This window comes from Puntigrus tetrazona, chromosome 25 (genome assembly GCF_018831695.1).
Source record: "Puntigrus tetrazona isolate hp1 chromosome 25, ASM1883169v1, whole genome shotgun sequence".
In the NCBI taxonomy this organism is placed as follows: domain Eukaryota; kingdom Metazoa; phylum Chordata; class Actinopteri; order Cypriniformes; family Cyprinidae; genus Puntigrus; species Puntigrus tetrazona.
Genome location: NC_056723.1, coordinates 9,612,144 through 9,632,244, shown reverse-complemented (window position 1 = coordinate 9,632,244; position 20,101 = coordinate 9,612,144). Strand labels below are relative to the sequence as shown.

At 36.4% G+C, this 20,101-nt stretch overlaps 1 protein-coding gene across 3 annotated transcripts in view; it reads left to right on the top strand.

The window, feature by feature from the left end:
* The first annotated feature begins 1,136 nt into the window (after positions 1-1,136).
* si:ch211-269c21.2 (carbohydrate sulfotransferase 8) overlaps positions 1,137-20,101 on the top strand; it is a 49,703-nt gene continuing 30,738 nt past the window's right edge. Inside the window, exons 1-3 of one of the 3 annotated variants that reach the window (XM_043227622.1) lie at positions 1,137-2,221; positions 13,155-13,255; positions 19,727-19,935. In XM_043227622.1, coding sequence (XP_043083557.1) covers positions 13,218-13,255; positions 19,727-19,935 — 247 coding nt within the window. In that variant the 5' untranslated portion in view covers positions 1,137-2,221; positions 13,155-13,217. Of the gene's footprint in view, positions 2,222-7,071; positions 7,306-13,154; positions 13,256-19,726; positions 19,936-20,101 lie in introns of those variants that run through there. The other 2 variants (XM_043227621.1, XM_043227623.1) reach the window with 2 other exon arrangements.

The following is a 20,101-nucleotide window of genomic DNA, read 5'->3' as shown; positions in this document are numbered from 1 at the left end:
TTGATTGCTGCAATGATATACTGTTATTATAGTGGACATGTCAAGTCATATCTCTAGTAAATGCATAATGTCTGTTCGTGGGCAGTGCATCGACGTTCGGGCGCTGTCGTGCTTCAGGCGTCACGAGTTCGAGTCCCGGCTCGCAGACCTTTCCCCTCTCTCTCTACTTGCTGTCAGCTATGATATCTGTCCTATCGAAATTAAAGGCAGTTTTTGGCAGTTTTGGATAAGATTTATTCACAAATTTGGTTAATGGTTAAAGCTAATTCCTACGTATTTCTCTCTCTGTGTGAGAGAGAAAAAACACATGAACACAGTATAAATATATAAATAAATAATACATATTCAAAATAAAAACCTGGAAACTAGGAAGTGGAAATGGCAACTGAGCTGTTAAGTGATCCTCTGCTGCCATTGTAGTTTGATATAATTTTCATCTCAAAGGTCTTTTGTCACATTTTCTCATCTACAGGAGTAAAAATTAATTGTACTGCACTGTAAAGCTATTAATTGTGTGTCCTTGTCACCTTTTTCACCCATGACGCGTTTGCATGCCTGTACTTAAAAGAACAGACTTACCTTGAAAATGTTTTAAGATCCCAGTTATTTGTGTTTCTTTCAGGATCTAATATATTTGAATATATTAAAGCGGAAACAATTCTTTCTGTTTCCAAAAATAGCTGATCTTCCAGCAGCAAAACCCTGGAGTGTACTAGGAATTCATTCTCTCTGTAGAAAAGCGTGCAGCCCACGGCTTCCTCATTACAGCAGACCTGGAGGTGAGCCTGAGAGGAGCCGGCCGTGTCATATTTACAGAGTCAGAGCTGTTTGCTTTCTCTGATAGACTCTGGAGCTGAAAGCTTGTGAGAACAATTGTTACTCTCAACCTTGATTAAACATCTATCTATCTATCTATCTATCTATCTATCTATCTATCTATCTGTCTGTCTGTCTGTCTGTCTGTCTATCTCTCTGTCTGTCTGTCTGTCATCAGTCTATCTATCTATCTATCGTTTGATCTATCTATCTGTCATCAGTATATCTATCTATCTATCATCAATCTATTGTTTGTGTATCAGTCATTGTCTCTGCGTATTGTTTTTTTTTTTTTCTAGAATTTTCTAATAATCTTTCTATCATTAAGATGCCTGTGTTTTAGAAGGTTAGTATTGATGAGCTGTCTGAAAGCAGACTTGTGGTCTTGGCTCACTGCTCTGCGAGCAGGCAAATGCCAGCCGAGACAATGGCAGTGTCATCAAAGTTCTGCTGACGTCTTCCTGCTCCTGAAACTCCTGCCACCTGTCAGCTAAAGATATGAAGCGAGTGGCAGATTCCCAGCGACTGGACACAAGCAGGTGACATCTGTCAATTATACTGGATTTACCATGGACCTGTTTACTGCCTGAGGTGACAGACATAGGCTTAATGTGGTGACAATGGATTCCTTATTCCTATTCTTGGAGCTATTTTTATTTAACAGAAGGCAGAGTTTGTTTCAGCTGGTAGCGAAATATACTTTCCAATTTGTACACAATGTTTCTTGCTCGGTTTAATCTGGTTAAATCCACCAAATGACCACACGGTTTCATGGCACGCAGTACAAACACGATGAGGTCTGCAGATTGTGCTATATTTGACCTTTGCACCCTATTCAGTCACTAATAAATTCATTACTGCCATAAGGTCCAAACAACTTATGACCTTGATCTAGAATACAGCCATCAGGGCCAATGTGTGGGCTAGAAAATACTGTTAAATATAAATATGCTGTATCAGCACATCAGAGTAATGCTGTTGCTTCTATTCCCTCAGTGCTCAGCTCATGTGGGACAGGTCAAAGGTCACAGGAGGTTATTCATGTGAGTAATAAAGGTGAAATAGTGCTCGATGAGGAATGCCGTATGAGTGGTCCAGTGATGTGGAAAACTGCGATATGGGCCCAGTTTTTAACTGAATGGAGCAGTAAGGTATTGAAAAAATTGCAAGCACACACACAAACCTTGAGGCACTAATGTGGCGAGGGACTCAGTAGCCCCAAGAAATAGATTACATTTCAGGATAATTGCCAAGTGCACTGCTGATAATGTTCTTTCCTCATGTCTATAGTGTTGTGATGACTGTCGCTCTGCTGTGGGAACCCAGTGAGGAGTTTGTCTTTGAGGGCTGAGGGTCCGAGCGCTCCCTAGAGGTGCAGGAATGTGACAGCATCTGCAACAAACAAGTTGAGTGATCCTCCGGACGCACACAACACTTTTTGTATCGATGCAGTGAATGTTTTAGTTTTATCGCTCTCTGTGGTGTGCTTTAAAGTTTGTTGCAACAAAAAGCATTGAAGTTTTGTTTCACATGACCATTTTTTTAACCTTAAACCTTCAAACAGGCTGCATTTTTAAAACCTATTTAAAAAAATGTAAAAAATCTGTAATTAATTACTTAACCCTAATGTCATTCCAAAACCGTAAGACCTTGAAGGTATTTTTGATGAAGTCCGAGAGATTTCTGACTCTGCAACTGACACATTCAAGGTCCAAAAAGTAGTAAGGACATTTTTAAAATAGTACATGCCAGCCTTAATTTTCTGAAGCTAAAAGAATATTTTTTGGGATATTCATTTTTGGGTGAACAATCTCTAAGAAAAATAATTACATTCGCTAATATGCAAACTTTTGTGTAACTGTTTCAGTCCTAGATAATCCTAGAAATGATCAAAAGTGGAAATGGATGCTACGCTATTGTGTGTGTGTGTGTGTGTGTGTGTGTGTGTGTGTATCACACGGGCAGTCATATATTTAAATGCTCTTTTTGTGACATCTTGAACATAGTTTCTGAATCACATGATTTTGCAGCTTAATTCGCAATAAAAACAAAATTACAAATAAACATACCATACTTCTATCCATTCTATCTAGCATCATTTTCATTCCTGACAGAAATTAAATATAGCACTGACCTGAAAAAAGTCTATTATGTTGTGAAAATAGTTTTTGAAGAGGTAAAAAAAGATCAATAGATCCTTAGACAATGTACAAACAGCAACTACATGTCTACTAAAAGTAACTTTGCTACATTTGACTTGTCATTACAGTATTTGTAGACTGTCTGCTTAAAACACCAAATTCACTTCGATATATAGACCTATTTATTTACCAGAAACAATAAACACATTGAAATTACATATTGTGATCATAGTGATTACATTTTGAATGGTAGGACTAGAGTCCTTATGAGCCCACAGCTCAATTACTTTATCTACCGTTCATGTTCATTCTCCACATCCCCTTCAGATGTTCCTACTAGAATATGCAACACAACTTTTGTCCAGATCTTACCCCAATTTACAATCTGAACTAGTCGATAATAGCTGCCGACAGCCAGAACCAGTCTGCAGATCTGAGCTGAAAGTCACATACTGCATGATCACTCTGGTGTTCAGACTGTTCAGACATCAATCGTAGGATTTCAGAAGACAATTTTAGAAGACAATGTTTTCATTTTTCTTGCATCTCCTAGCAACAAGTCCCGTGTTTCTGCATGAGTTTGTTGCAATCGGAGCAACTTCAAAGTCTGGTAGTGTGTGATCCTCAGCTATTCATCCAGTTTTTCCTCAGCAAGGACACCTAGTGTTTTACAATCTGTTCGGAGGTCGGTTAGTGTATTCCAGCCTAGAGAAATGATGGATGCTCTGTAAGTGGTCGAGTGAGCCAGCAGAGGGCAGTGGCGTGAGCTGACGGAGCTGCCTCCACCCCAGTGTGCCTCGGAGAGCTTCCTCTGATGCTGCTAGCTCCGAGCCTGTGGGCCAGGTGCTCTTACACTGACTAAAATCCTGCGAGGTTACGTTTTCTTTTTTCGCTCTCCAATAAATCACCATTAATATTGACTTTCTGTGGGCTGACTCACTTTCTTCATCTAAATTTAGAAGACAGAGGCAGCCATCTAAATCCAGTTAGAGGACAGAAAATGCCATCCTTTGAGAAAGAACTATTCATTTTGGCTTTCGTGTTATAAATAAGTCTGTCTGAAGCACCCGGTGGAAGTTTTATCTTGTTTTAGAAGTTTAGTTTTCTGACACGCCTCCTGTGAGGGTCGGATTCGTGGCTCGCGATCTGAGATCAGCAGGTCACATGCAATGGCAAAGTGTGATTTCCATAAATAGCCAACTCTCCTGAGTTTTATTAGGTTTGGTTCATCTGATGCGGTTGTTAACTACCCAATTGAAAGGTACGTGCATGGCGGCCTTCAAAACATGCTTTTTATGCAGGATCGGTTACCATTTAGTTTGTTTGTGCTCTGCATCTCAGACTTGAGGTTTGCTCATGCAATCATACAGGCGGGGTTGTAGGTGACATCACCATCTCTTTTATCCACAAACCTCATCATTGACCGAAATGCTATTTGATCTCCTGGTAAGAGCTCCATTAGTGAGCTAAAAGAAGCTTCTAGCGCTACACATGAACTAATTATGTATTGGTTGGAGATCCATGCAAGGGATAAGTGCAGCAAATGATTGAGTCCAGGTGCAACTCAGTCACTGATAGATATGCCACCCTAAAACTCGACAGAAGAATTGCATTACCAAAGACATCATAAATCAGAGTAGATGACAAAAGCGAATAATCTGAAATGTCAATAAGGACTCTTCAGTAATTGCGTTAAGTCAATATGTACTGTCCAATGTATTTGAAAAGTAGGTCCTTTTTATAAATACATAGGTTGTAAGTTATACTTTCGCATATCTTTTGTGTTACCCAGAAAAACTTTGCATTTGCTTACAATGCTTTTGAAAACTTATTTTACCTTTTGAGAAGTTTCTTGGGTTTTGTGAGTGACTGCAAAATTACTTAATGCAACTTTTGCAAGAAAAAAAACGGTAACATTTTAGTATAGGGACCAATTCACAGGAATAACTAGTTGCTTGTTAGCGTGTCTGTCATTAACGTATTGGCTGTTTATCATTACCTATGAAGCACATATTCTGCACGACCAAATTCTACATCCATAATCCTGCCCAACACCTAAATTTAACAACTACATTACTAACAATTAATAAGCAGATAATTAGGAGTTTATTGAGTCAAAGTCATAGACATTGTATTGTTGCATAAAGACATTGTAAAATGAATCTATATGAACTAAGGGGTTTTAAGTCTTGTGAATACAGTATGTACAAACAATGAACAGATTTAATTTAGACTTTTATTTAAATCTAAACAATGATCAACAAACATATATAACACATCACATGTTCTAAACATGGATCAAGTCTTGGATTAAACCACTTTATTTATATGGATGTAATTTTATGTGTTGCTATCGCTAATTATCTCCGTTCTACAGATATTTAAAGCAATACAGTAACTGAAATTACTATTACCTGCTTTTCAATAAGGTGTTTTAGTAACTAACTTAAAGTAAAGCGCAGTTAGACAGTCAGACCTGCTCACATATCATCTTGGACTGCTACGCAATGGTTACGCTGAAGTAAAGGACCTTGAAGAAAATGTCCCATATTGCCTTTCATTTTGGACTGGAGGAGAGATTTCAGGGCTGTGGGGATTGAGCTACAAGAAGACCTGAATCATAAGATCAATATTCTTTTGTCTATTTCTGCAGTGAATAAAAAAACAATTGGTTATCTTGTGGGCAGCGTGGTAAAATGTATTGCTGTAAGGAAAAGAGAGCACTACCTCATGGTGACAGTGAAGAAATAAAATGATGTAAACTGACAGTAATTTATAAAGCAATCAATACGTGCCTTCAGGATAGAGTAGCACAACAGCCTCCGGTACATCATTTAATCCATTTGGTGGTAGAAGTCTATTGTTTTGGAGCTGCTGAAGTCGATAGGCAAAATAATGTCATAAATAAAATTTGATCGACAAGAGAAAGGTTAATCTGCATTGTATTACAGACTTAAATGAATTGTTCATGCAAACAAAAAAACTAACAAAACTAAATAAAAAAAAACATTGTTGAATGGGTTTGCTATGTATTCTCATACCTTAGAAAATAGGGCAGTGCTGCACAATGATATCATTCTCAGTTTCATAAATTCACAATGTTCCTTTAATCTCTCAGTCCCCAGAGTCTGAATTTATTTATGGACTGTATATTTATTTATAGACTCCTGTCCACTGTCACCCAGTGAACAAGCATAGAAGAGTGTGTTTGGGTGACGTAAGTGTTATTTTAGTATCACAAGATACTATTATAGTTTTTGTTAATATTTTGAAATATTAAATCGTAATATTTAATGTTAGTTCATTTTTGTCAAGGTTATTAGTCTTTTGTTTTTACATTTGTCTATATATATTTATATATTATTATATTTTTATTACTTATTTAACAGCGTTAGTTTATATGCCATAAAACCTATCCATAACTGTAATTTTATATATATATATATATATATATATATATATATATATATATATATATATATATATATATATATATATATATATATATATATATATAATAGTATATAAGGATATAATCATATATTTTTTTAATTATATCGTTCTTCATCATTTAAATTTACAATTTAGCTGTTTAATAGTTGTTTGTTTTGTACTTAAGATGACCATACAGTAGCCTACAGGTCCAAACCATTTTGCAAATATTAATTAAATGCAAAATGACAAAATACTATGAGCAAGCTTGAGCCTTATATTTTTTTCAAAAAAACAAAACATTTTGAAACATTTAATTTAGAGAAAATGAAGAAACAGTGAAATGTTAAAAGAAAACTTGATTGATGATTTCCAGTGTATTAATGCATGCCTAATGCTAATGGGGACATGAAAGCATAAGCAACCCTTTAATGTCTGTAAAGATATTTATGAAAGTTCCCCAACTAAGACATTTGATGACCTTACTAAATTAAAGCGATCCTGTTGGTTAATGCCAATTCATCCTATCCGAGTTGAATTCTATCTTCTCTTAGAAAACATGCCAAACTTGCCAGACTTTGATGGGTTATTACAGAAGCTGTTGCTTGGCAATATCAGCAGCAGCATCGGTGTCCCTAGAGAGCGCGCGAGAATAGAAGCACAGGATGCACAGGATGCGCACGCCCAGCACACGCGAGCGCCGCGCGAGCGTTTCACATCTCTCCAAACACCGCTGCCAGCCGTTTCAAAGTTACACTCCGACAGCAGACGGGCGTTTTATCGCGGGCTACGTTTTATTTGCGTGCCATGCTTCAGTTACTAACTCGCTACTGAAATTTGAACCGTTGAATTCAGCCAGCCCAAACGAAGTGGAGCGCCTACAGCGGCACGTTTGAGCCTTATGAAGATTGTTGAGGTAAGTGTTGCGCGCGCTAACGGTTTTTTCGCGTTCGCTCCTGCAGGAAAGAGTAGAAATGGGTCCTCCAGGCCAGAATTGTGAGCTTCAAATAGGTGAGAAAGTACAAATGTCCGAGTCTGGGCTGCGGCGCTGAGGGGAAGTGAGTGAGGAAACAGAAATTGTGAGAAGAAGTGGAAACGCAGTCGGTGTCGGTAGTTTGGGTGGCAGTTACTTAAATTGTTTGACTGTAGAGCAGTAATGTTGTTTAATTCAGTTGGTTGTTCGAGTGGAAATGATGAATGTCACTTTAATGAGTTGAACAAGTCGGCTTGCTAAGCATCTGTTGGACTGAAGCCTGACTCAGCCTGAGCGTCAGTGTTTTTAAATGATATTTGGGTATTTATTTTCAATTGAATTAAAGGGATAGTTTGCCTTACTATTAAAAGTCTTTCTTCGACTGTCTGTGTCTGCTTAAGACCCCCCTTCCCCCCCAAAAAAAGCATCTGTCATTCACCATTCAATCTTTTTCACCATAAAATATAAAGTTAATGGTAACCGCAAGGAAAATCTTTCAGCGTTGTCGTTTTTGGGTGCACTGTCGCTTTAAGAGAATTTCGTTCTTATTCCAACACGCATTTGAATTCACTTTTGAAAGTTCTTTTGGAAAAAGAGCTTCAATTTTTTATTGCCCATCACCGTTGGAAACAAGCGCCATGTGTGCTGTTCTGTCTGTCCAACAGATGCCACATCCATCACTGTGATGTTCATGATATAACTCGCACCTTTTCAGAGGAGTGCTTCACTGTCTCATACAGATGGCTTTTGAGGCAGAAAGAGACATTCCCCTTTTTCATTCTGTGTAGGACTCTGAAAGGGAAGATTTAAGAGATCTTCACTCTGATTCCTTTGAATTATTTCTCGGCAGGCTATAAATAGGATGGTGACATACCCCCACCAGCTTCTAGTTAAGAAATAGATGTGCTCAGAGGACAAGACCTTCTAGCACATGTGTTTTTCCAAACAATAAACGAGTGGTTCATATGGAATTTTTTACCTGCCACTTCGCATTACATGCGTTGCATCATAAATCGATTGAATTTGATTCAATTAAATTACTGCTGAATTTTTAAAATGCATTTTTACTTTATTTACCCTTATTTTCTTAAAAATAAATAAATAAATAAATAAACCATAATTGAATAAAATAGTGAATGGGCCCATATATTGGGGGATATAAAAGCATAAATATGAAGCTTATTGTAAAAAAAAAAAAAAAAATGTTTTACAAATAAATGTATTTGTAAAGCAGTGCTTCTACTCAGACTTTAATGTATAATGAAATATTACTTGCTGGTATTTATATGTAAAATGTATTATTCATTTCTAATTCATTTCTTCTAATACACATACACCATTTTTACAGTATAGCGTTTTAAAACACTTTAAAAAAAAATTCAATTCTGTAGAGTTTGAGCTGAAAGCCTATTTAAATCTTTTAATTTTTATAAAAAATGTTTTAATTTTAGAGCCAAAACATTACGTTGTCATGGCAATAATGGTGAGTATTTTACTATTATTCACTGGTTCCATTCACTTTAATTGCTGTTGATTAAGCTTCATTTTTACTGAACCCAAAATATTTCTTTAAAGTCACTTTATATGGCACATCTATCAAATCTATGTCTCTTTTAACAATTTAAAACTAAATGTAGGTTTAATCTTTAATCTGGGACATCAACTATTAACCCAGCGAGTGAATTATAAATGTCGGAGATCTTCTTTTCCCCCACAAGGGGATTAATTGGATTGACCGCCCAACATTTGGTCATTATAGGATCACTATGTCTAGTAACTGTTACTTCTGTATTTCACCCTGGTCTATACAGAGGGTTATTTTTACTTTCACTGCCATAGAAATGGCCTATATTATAACCTTCTAAATTCTGTGGAAATAATACTTGTGGGGCAACTCATGCATTTTTTAGCATTATACTAATGGATGTTTGCTGTTTGCGGAGGCCGCAGAGAGTCGTAACATTTTAAAACAACCACTTAAGAACAGAAATCACTTTGGTTTCTGTTTTGGCTGTATACTCAGTGCGTTTAAGATGAAGGGATCCTAGTTGTTTTCCATCATACGTTGTAAATATGTTTGTGATGCACACTTTTTGAATTGCCATTATCTTTTGCTGCTTAGTGTTTATTCGCAGACCAAACATATTAACTGTAGCAGTCATCTGGAATATTATTTTTATCTCATGTTGACTTGCGTTCAAATCGGTGTCATTGCTATTGCTTATTTTTAAAAATGGCTGCGCAATTATTTGAAATAGGGAAATATTTTTTAAATAATAATAATGCCTATTATTTTATTTTATTTTATTTAATATATATTCATGTTTAATCTCAGAATTTTGGCCAAACTCAGCAAACCTAAATTTTCTAAATCTAAAATGTAAAATTTAAACATGAATTTTGTTTTTATCAGAAAAATCAGAGTTCCCCCAAATCATGCAGCCCTTCTAAAGACTTAAATATGTTACGTTTTGTTCGTCTGTAACTATGGAGGTTATGGATTGTTATTAAAAGCTCACAGGGCTCTATGGACTGGTGCACGTTATTTACTTCTGTAGTGCTATAGTAATTGAATGACTTCAGAGACATTTCTTTCTATGATGCATGCTGTATTCAAAAGTGGACTACTAACTCAACAATATAATATCAATTTATTTTCTCAGAGCACTGCAGTAATTACTTAGACAGCAGTTCAGCCCTGCTTGACGGAGTATCACTTTAATGTTTTGTAATAGCTGCAGAGAATCCAAACTGGTATTACACACACGCACACACACACACACACATATTCCCACACTAACGCAAGTCTTCACCAGCTCTTCAGCCCCACACACCTCGCACCCACACAGTATTCCTCTGTGAGCCCATGACAGACTCTGCTGTCTGAATGTCAAGGACAAAATCAGAAAGCTCAGAGAGAAGGTAAAAAGACAAGTTCTCACTCTTTATGATTAGTCAGGCCCTGAGAGGATGAGGGGTTTGACATTCAAAAGATCTGCTCGTCACACTGTCTGAATGGAATATAGGCTTGTGACATAGGCGATGCAGGCTAAAGCTAGGAAGATATTCATAGCTTTGAGATCTTCCAATGCATATCCTATATTTTTATTCTTAAATAATTCATTTAAACATGCTCTCCATGAGCAGGGTACAAAAATGGGCCCTGTGTGTGAGAGAGCGAAGGAGAGAATGATTAAGTTTGATGAATTAAGTCAACTCCAAAATTTGTATTCTAATTTCGGTTTCCCTTCTCATTCCGTAACGCTGTAAAAAGGTCAAGTTGATGTTATTTCTCAGATGTCACAAACGTAAGGAGTATTACATTGTTTTATATGAAAATTATGCAAAGCCCCGCCCCACCTTAGTTACTGTTGCTCACTTGTTGAACAAACAAACAGAGTTGCTCACTGTCTTACAATGAAGGCTGTCAGTGTAAAAACCTTGTCCCGAGAAGATACATTTTTGAATACGGAAGGACCACCTCTCATTGAGGAGCATTCAAGTAGAACTTAAATATGCCATGGAGGGATATATAAAAGATTTTTTACAGAAATTTTACAGATCTTGTTACGCTGATGATGCACAGGGGACTCGATGGAACTTTTTGTGAGCAATGATGCTTGGACACCTTTTTGCATTGAGAATGGGTAACAAATTTTGTGGGCCATGTGTCTCACCTGATTGCCCGTTGATAGAAACATTGCCCAAAGTTGCCTGGCAACAATGCTGAAAAACTTTTCCATTGTATGATCAGCCCTTCATTCACCACAATCTAAGATGACAGAATCTAGGATTGACACTGGTCACTGTAAGATTTAATTAATTTACATTTAACTAGTTTAATATGGAGAAGCACTTAAATGTGCTGTAGATGTTTATGTGTTGTTGACCTGCACTGTTCATAACATAACAATTAGCTATTTAGCTTTGTACGTTAGCAAGGACTCACTAACTCACTAATCTTGCTAGTTTTAGCCAGAGATCCCTTGCTGATGCACAAGATGACATTAACGTTCTGCTTTAGCACACGAAAATTGCATCTTAGTGAGAGTATGATGATCAGAAAATGAATAATACAATAAATTTCAAATTCCACTGCCAATCCTCTCAGGACGCTGTTTTACAAGACCCCCAGGCACATCGCTTTGCAATTTTTGTAGCATAAACACTAGTCTCAGCCTCAGACGTCACGCCCACGAAACACTGGTTGGATGTCTGATGCATATGGCGCATCAAAGAGTAGAAACACTTCGGAACTTTCGAAGAAGTTGTTGGATTGGTTGAATTATACAGGATTTATGGGAGATGTGTGTGTGGCATTCTTTAACATTCTGCATGAAAACAAGGTTGCCGTGATGCAGAATCAGTTCAGAGCAATCTTAAAATTCCTGTACTAAATGCTAAATTTTAGGGTAAATTGTTGTTTTACACACATGACTTAGTGGGTCAATGTTGACCCAAAACAGCCTGGTTAGAAACATTTTTCGAAATATCTTCCTTTCGGTTCGAACAAAAAACAAAGAAATTCATATAAATTTGGAACTACTCAGTGGTGAGTAAATGATGACAGAATTATCATTTTTGAGTGAACTATTTCTTTAATGGCTGGTTAATTGCTTCCTTATACGACAGTGGTGCTATTTACCACCCCAACGAACCACTGAAGAACCATACAGGTGCTCTACCGGTTCTTCATACAGCAACGGCGCTATGTAGCACGTTAAACTCTTAAGAACTGCCGAAGAACCTTTATTTAGGGTGTAGGAATATTTTCTGTTTTTAGTCAAGTAAAGTCAGTTATTATTTATAATGCACTTTGCACAATACACATGGTTTTAAAACAGCTTAAAATAATGAAATGTTAATAAAACTGTATATTTTTCATGTAATCTTTTTATGTTAGATAACAGTCCTTTGTTCAAAGAAATGTGGTATTTGTGTCTCTAATGCATTAATAAAGTCATAGGACACCAAAGAGTGCGTCATTAGTGGAATGTGCCTAAAATAGATTTCCTGCCATTTAGAACTATACATTCAGATGGCTGCATATAGCAGTACTCACTTTGTTTTTGCTAATTAACGAAACGACTGAAGATCAAGCATAATGTAATGTGTTTTCCACTGTCATGGCAACCCACATAAAGGATGAATACAAAACCCTGTCCTATCCACCACTGCAAAATGTGTTAATGCGTTAATCCGCAAATTACACTACTTTTGTATATTTCAAATTTGCTTCCATTTGTAAAATTATTTCAGCTCAGTTGATGACTCACTAGTTAATAATGTTTAGATTAGGGGTGAGGAAACTAAGTTAGACCAGCAGTTACAGCAATAGCATTGACCCGCATTAAGAAGAGGGAAATATGTGAAAAGTCTGGGGCTGTTTTTTAAAGATCATCCCGAGTAAACATCTGTCTTTTGGAGAAGTGTGCCACTGCACAGTAATATTAGTGTGTAATTTATTTCCCTCCAGGGCCAGAGCACCTCATGTGTAAGGGAGGTCAACATATGGTGCCGAGCTCTGTGTGTGTGTGTGTGTGTGCATCTGTGTGTGTCAGAGGGAAAGAAGTTGTTAAAACACAGTCTGTATTACGTAGTGAGCAAGCAGAGTGTATTTCGCGTGTGTATCGGATGAGTGCACGAGCGTGTGTTCGCCCCAGTGCAGTGACTGATGTAATTTACACTGTCACAACATGAGGCCGGTCACAAGATGACAGGGGAGAGAGGGGAGAGCAAGGCATAGTGATGACTGACCTGTCAGCACTGATCATTTTGTGTGTCATGTGCAGCTCGGTAAGAGACGAGAACCTGTAGTGCTAGAAGAGGACCTGGGTGAGAATCTACTCTGGGTCATGGTCATGTGTTGCTGGATAAACGTCAAACAAACAAGGTAACTATTAAAGGAATAGTTCACACAACTGAACATTTTCTGCTCCATTTCTTCATTTAGCTTTACATTACAATAATCCACCTGACTCTAGCCAATCAGTTCTGTTGGCAGCCATTCTCTGCAGATGATCTACTGGTAAACAAGTGATGTAATGCTAAAGTTCTTCACTTCCGTTTCAATGAAGAAACCATTTATTTAAGCGCCCTTGTATTTAGAGGGATATGATGACTAAAACCACGATGTTGGACAAACAAGATTGTGGAAATGTTTAAAACGCCACAATACGGCCAAAGGGTAGTAGACGGATAAAAGAAGAGTGAGAGCAGTGGTAGACGGTAACATCTGGAGACCCGCATGGGGCTGGTTACTATGGCAGTGAGTCTCTTAGGACATTAGGCAATATATACTCAGCAGGTTGCATCTTAGTCAAATTAGACGCCATACTTCATTTGATTCAAATGGAAAAAAGACTGTTATATGATTTATAATTTCATTAAGCATTTTGTTTAGGGTATTATATATGTAGCCTTAAATGGAGTTAGAATGATCACATTTGTGTGAAATTAGTATTTTTATTTAATAGCTGTTTTAGATAATGCCCGAATTGCCAGTGTCTGTGTGAAGCAGGGCAACAAACAAGTCTGTGGTAAATGTTAATAAATCATTTTGTGCTGTATTTAAATGCACACATAGACTTATGGACAACTAATGTAAAGTTATTTAAAGGACAATTCATACATGATAGAAATGACAATGCTATAAAAGTAAACATTAAATGAAGAATTATTTTTTTTTAAAAAATGCATGACATTTTGTAATAACGAATTACTGAATAATGAATGCTCAAGGTTCCCATAATGCATAATCTGTACACCACAGAGCACTCTAATGACTGATGAAAGATCATCTGTACCTCATGACAAGGCGTTTGGTAATAAACAAATCACCCTAAATCCCAGTTTAACAATCACGTGGGGCTAGTAATTACTGATGGGTGACAACTATGGGTTATAAAATAGCCTACAATGAACTGTCTGCAAATACAGTGCCAATGTGTTTGATTTATGAAGCCAAAATGGGTGGCCATAGATTTTAAGACGAGATGAGATGAGAAAGAAATTGAGGAGATTTTTGAGATTCATATTCTTTTTTTACGGATTATTCAGTTTATCCATGCGGAAGGCGGCTGATGGATGAGGGTTCTGTGTACACACAGGACCAGGTTTAACCTCCCTCTCTGTCCTTCCTTTGATCCCCAAGTAATCACGGCCCTTCCTCCATCATGTTCTAGCAGCAGTTTACTTAATGAAAAAATGCTGTGATCTGTAAATGAAAAGGCTTTGGCTGGTCTCTAATCATTAATCCACGCAGGTTAATATCACACATGCCTGGGGATCAATACGGTTCTTCCCAAGCAGAGGAAGATTGGACAAAAACTTTTTATTCAGGATTTTTTTTTTACTGAATATCCAGACTATAGTGATTCCCAGGCTTTTTTTTTGTATATTACATAACCTCGTAGTTCACTAGCAACACTCAGACCTAAAAGTGCTGTTTTAATCTTGATTTTGAACAGTGTATATATTGTTTTATAAGTTATCCTAATCAAATATTCTTACAAAACATGTGTAAAACATTTAAAGTGTGGCTCAGGTGTCCATATACAAGTATAGGTATCTTTTTCTACTTAAGAAGGGACTCTTGTTAATTGTTGTTCAATAGAATTTGTATGATATGTTTATTTATTATATTTTATAAAATAATACATTCACTAGCTACAACTACTATTACTTATAATAATTTTTGCTAGTAGTAGTGTTAATATATGTATGATTAATAACAACAATAATAATTATGACTATAAAAATAAATGTTATTATATATATATATTTTTTTATATTTTATATAAACAGATATACAAACATTAAATATCTAAAAGTGTTATTAAGAACAGTAACAACATTTTTAGTTTAGCCAACTAAAATCTTCCAGTTGTCACTTCAATTAGTTTTAAGTAACTTGCAATTTCAGGCTGACTAAACAAAAAAATGTAAGTGTGCGGGGTAACAATTTCTTTTTTATGTTGAAACTTTTTGTTGCAATTATTTTTTTACAGTGTTGTTAATAATTAATTATTATTTTATATGTACTTTTAAATGTGCAAACATTGCTGGTTGGAAATCACTATCCTGAAATCCTGTATGATTGGAAAGCATGAGCCATGAGTCACGCATGCCGCAGTATCATTTTTATTCAGTGTGAGAGAATCACTATAATGAGACATCTTTCATTCACTCCAGTAATACCTAAGGAAGTGGGCTGGAGAATATTTCAAGGATAAGCTATCTTCTCCTTTGATGTAACGTATAGAAGATAAATGCACAAGTGGGCATGAAAGCAGATTTTTGATAGCCAGGTTAATAATGCAAAGGAGTCCCATATCTCATTTATATAAAGATCAATTGATTTCTGTCTGTGCACCGAGAGTGATTTATTTCACCATTTCGATATGATTAGGGAGGAAAAGTTATTGTAAAATCAAGCCATTTGGGTAAGCGTGCTGTGCAGATTATTCCCTTTTCATTTACTTTCACATTATATTTCAGTAGAAAAGGGTGGGCTTTTTTTTTAATAGTACAGATCTCTCATTCAGCCTCTTTTGTTCAGATCTGCTTTTGTTATGAATCAGACTGTACATTTAGCCACGCTTGTTGATGTTCGAGTTCAAGTAAATAGCCTAAATGCTCAGTAGATAACATAATCCATTAATCCAAACATTTTGACGTCACTGGGTCACCCACAGCTTTCAGAAGGCTATAGAGACTCTTTTTGATGTAGGTAGGTAGGTTAGGATTGATCTTATTTTAGTTTTTAGTTTAAAACAGTTTGACAAAAAGTTTGACAACTTGAGTTTACTAATAATAACATTTATAGGATAGCAGATCTGTTTTTAGTTTAGTTTTGTTTTGGTCATTGAAATTACAGGACACATCCCAGTCTGAACCAAACTAACCTGAGCACAGAGAACCATCAGCGTGTACTAAAATGATTTTACTTGTGAAAGGGAATTATTATTCAAAAAAGCTCGTGGAGATAAACGCTGCTTTTTTAATAAGATTACACTGAGATTATGTTGACAAATCAATGCAATATTGTTGCTGTGTTTGAATGTTGTAAACTGGATCAATGGTTTTAATCATTTCTAATTTCAGAGTACTGAACAACGGGGCAATAATTGCAAAAGTGAGGTATAATATTCAGAGCAATGATGAATGTGTGTTCGGCGAGGAAGGACGTGGAGTGGGAGGGGGTGAGAGAGACGGTGGGGAGCTTACAGTGGTATTGATTTGCGAGTATGTCCTCCATCTGTCACTGTAATGAATGTTAATGTGACACTACACAGCATACAGAAGCTCGGATTGGATACACCAGTAGTTTAAGTGTCAATGCACTTTTTAACTTGACTTTACCAGGAAGTAATCTTTCGCAGAACTCAATTTGCAGCCCATGCTACTTCTACACAACCTTGCATCTTTTGCAATTAACAGCTGTCCAGACAAGTGAGACAAATTTGATGTTGTCTGTTTATGTAAATACACAGATTTAATTTATGATGGGTAATTGCGCACATCTGGTCTTTGCGAGCCTGTGATGTGGTTACAACTTCCGAATTTCCACCAAACTGCAATTAGACATGATTGAAAGCAGCCACTGCGCCGTTCCTAAATTAAACACAGTTATTAGCATTATCATATGACTTCAGGCTTGACAGAACAATCCAAATGGACCCTGCTCACTTTCTTTATGCATGTTCCTGGTCTGCATCACAGGTGCGTGTAAAGATAGGGCTGGGCGATTAATTAATAATGACAATTATTGTATAAAATAATATAGTATACATTACTTTGATAAACATAAGTGTTCAGTGTAATGTTTTTGCACTAGTCATTTGCAGTGGTCCACTCAATGGTGTTTAGGTGCTATATTTGTATTTGGTTAATAATAAAAATTACATTTTTAAAAAGTCAGAATAACTAACATTAGGTTTCATCATATAAAAACGAGGTTGCTAAGTGTTTTTACGGATATTACTGATTTTGATAATAAATATAAATCTATATCGGCAATCTAACTCAAGCTATTACCAAATGTATATTTCAAAAGAATTTCATTATTATTAATATTATCAGTCAACACAAAATAACTTCATTAGTATTAATATTATCAGGCAACACAACCCTGTTTCTTGATTTGAAACATTATTACTAAGGCTATAAATATATATATATATATATATATATATATATATATATATATATATATATATATATATATATATATATATATATATATATATATATATATATATATATATTTTTTTTTTCTGTTAAGATATTTATTTTGTTAATAAAAATGACTGGGAAAGTGTAAAGAATCCAAAAAAGTGAAGTGTTTGTAATTTTCTGACCAAAGAATAGTTCAAAACCACAATTAACCATCTGTTTTTTAATAGTTCTTGATTTTTTCATTTGAAGGTCCTTTTTAGTATTTTATTTTGTTTTATTTTATTTTTCTCTTAACCCTGAACTGAGCTTGAAACCCATTCTTTTTTGCCACATGGTAATTATAATAAAATTTCTTGAAAGTGACTTGAAAGAATAACTTTAAAATGATCCAACCATCTAATTTCCATATTTTGCATGAAAATTAGAGTCTGACTAATGGGAAAATACAACAGTTGCGTAAGAGATTTTGCTTAATAAAAGCAATAATTATAAAAACTGTCAAAGGGGGAAAATGTAGCCCTTTTGAATTAGAAGTATAACCACAAGTGCATGTCAAATGTAAGATCTTAAAAGGCAGGGTAGCATCTGGTGAGAGAGCTGCTTTCATTAGCAGAAGATCCTCTGGCTCTAGCGCGGAGAGCAGCTCTAGATTACATCCACAGGTTTCCTTGTGCTGCTCAAGACCTTTTTAAATCCTACTATCATACAGGTCAGGGATCAGCAATATCCTGGGACTGGAGTAATGGGGGAAGTGGGGCAATCCAGGGAAAAGCAATCAAGCCCAGATAAAAGGAAAGGGGGCGTCGATGAAGGAGCAGGTGCATTCGGTGTTTTTTTACTCAAAGCTGTTGTTAAAGAAATCTAACCCCCATCACCTCAGCCGTGATTGCCTTCAAAGATGCGACTGTACACATCAAGCTGCAATTTTGGTGTTTTGATGTGGGAAGATGATAAGGCCGGTTTCCATCTGGCAAAGGTTTGATGTTCGGCTTTACAGTGGAAAATGTGGCACTTACATTTAAGTGCTGAATGGAAAATGCTTTCAAGCAAATGAAAATGACTTTGCAAAGCAAATGAAGCTACATTTACAATGCTAGAAATTATTTTTGTAATTGCTTGGCTTTGATTTATTCTGATGACATGGGACCTGTTAAATAAAAAAGTATATATATACTTTTTTAATGTATTTAAATGTTTAAATATATGTATCACGTGTGTGTGTGTGTGTGTGTGTGTGTGTGTGTGTGTATATATATATATATATATATATATATATATATATATACCTCATGCAAATTTATTTTGACCTCTTGAAGTTGACTTCAGTCATTTTCTGAAGGTTAAGCCCTCCTTTTTGGTATTTGTTGAAAAAGAGTTTCAGGCGCTATTTTGCATTTGCGAGAAATGCCATTTAATGTTATTATGCACAGTCCTATTAATAATGTTAAAAGCAAATTAATTCACATCAGTCTATAATTTGTTCCTCAGTGCAGCAGATTTGTTTGGTGTTAAGCTCCGTGAGGCACATTCTATGATGAATGTTTGTAATAAGAATTTATGTTTGTGTGGGTCGGTTGAGTCAGGCAGTCTAATCTCACAGAGTGTAGAGGATACACGTGGAACAGGCAGGGCAAGATGTTTCGTGTAGGCTTCAGGTCCCTATAGGCTTGGAGCACATGATTCCTTATGCTGCTCTCACCTGCTGAGAACAGCAAACCCAGCATACACTCGACACACAACTGTGCCTCCCTTTCTCTCTTTCTTATTCTCTGCCTGCATCCTCTCTTCTGGGAAATGGGACCTTGCAGAATATACAGTCAGCAGAATATTCATCAGATAAATCTGCGAAAACACAACACGCTATTTATATAAATGCATGCGCATTGTAGTACGCGAGATATAAAAATTCACAAATGCAGGCGGCCCATTGTCCTTTTCAATTTTTAAGTGACTGAAACTAATAAAAGTTTTCAATAGTTCCCAACAGCAGAATTAACTAGATTTTTTTTTTTTTTTTTACACGTCAGTCCTGCTTGCACATACTAAACTTGCCACTGCAGTTGTCTGGATGCTGCAAAGTTCCTGACCCTAAGCTTGCTGTCTAGCTTGTCTTGCAGAAGTATGGCGGTAATGACTTCTCCGGTTGCTAAGGCACTGTGTTTTTTCTGTGCATGTGGATGTGTAGGTCTCACCGTCAGGGCCGTGCATCACAGGCCGTGATGTGGGTAGAGTGTAAGGTTCTGGAGGCTGGCTGCGGAGGCAGAAGGAGGTCCCTGCGATCAACGGTCATGAGACTCCCCTGCTCCTTTTGGTTCCTGCTTCTGTTAGGCGCTGGAGGTCTTCTTCTGCTGCACCTACAGGACCTCACAGAGACACTCCAGAAAGAACACCAAGGTCTGTCTAACACAGGAGTCACCAAGTTTGGTCCTGGAGATCTAGTTTGATGACTCCTGATCTAACTTACATTTAAATTAATCATTTGGTACAATGAACTTATTTTGTACATACATGTTTTACATTGTACTTATATATATATTTTTAAATCCCTGTATGTAATTAC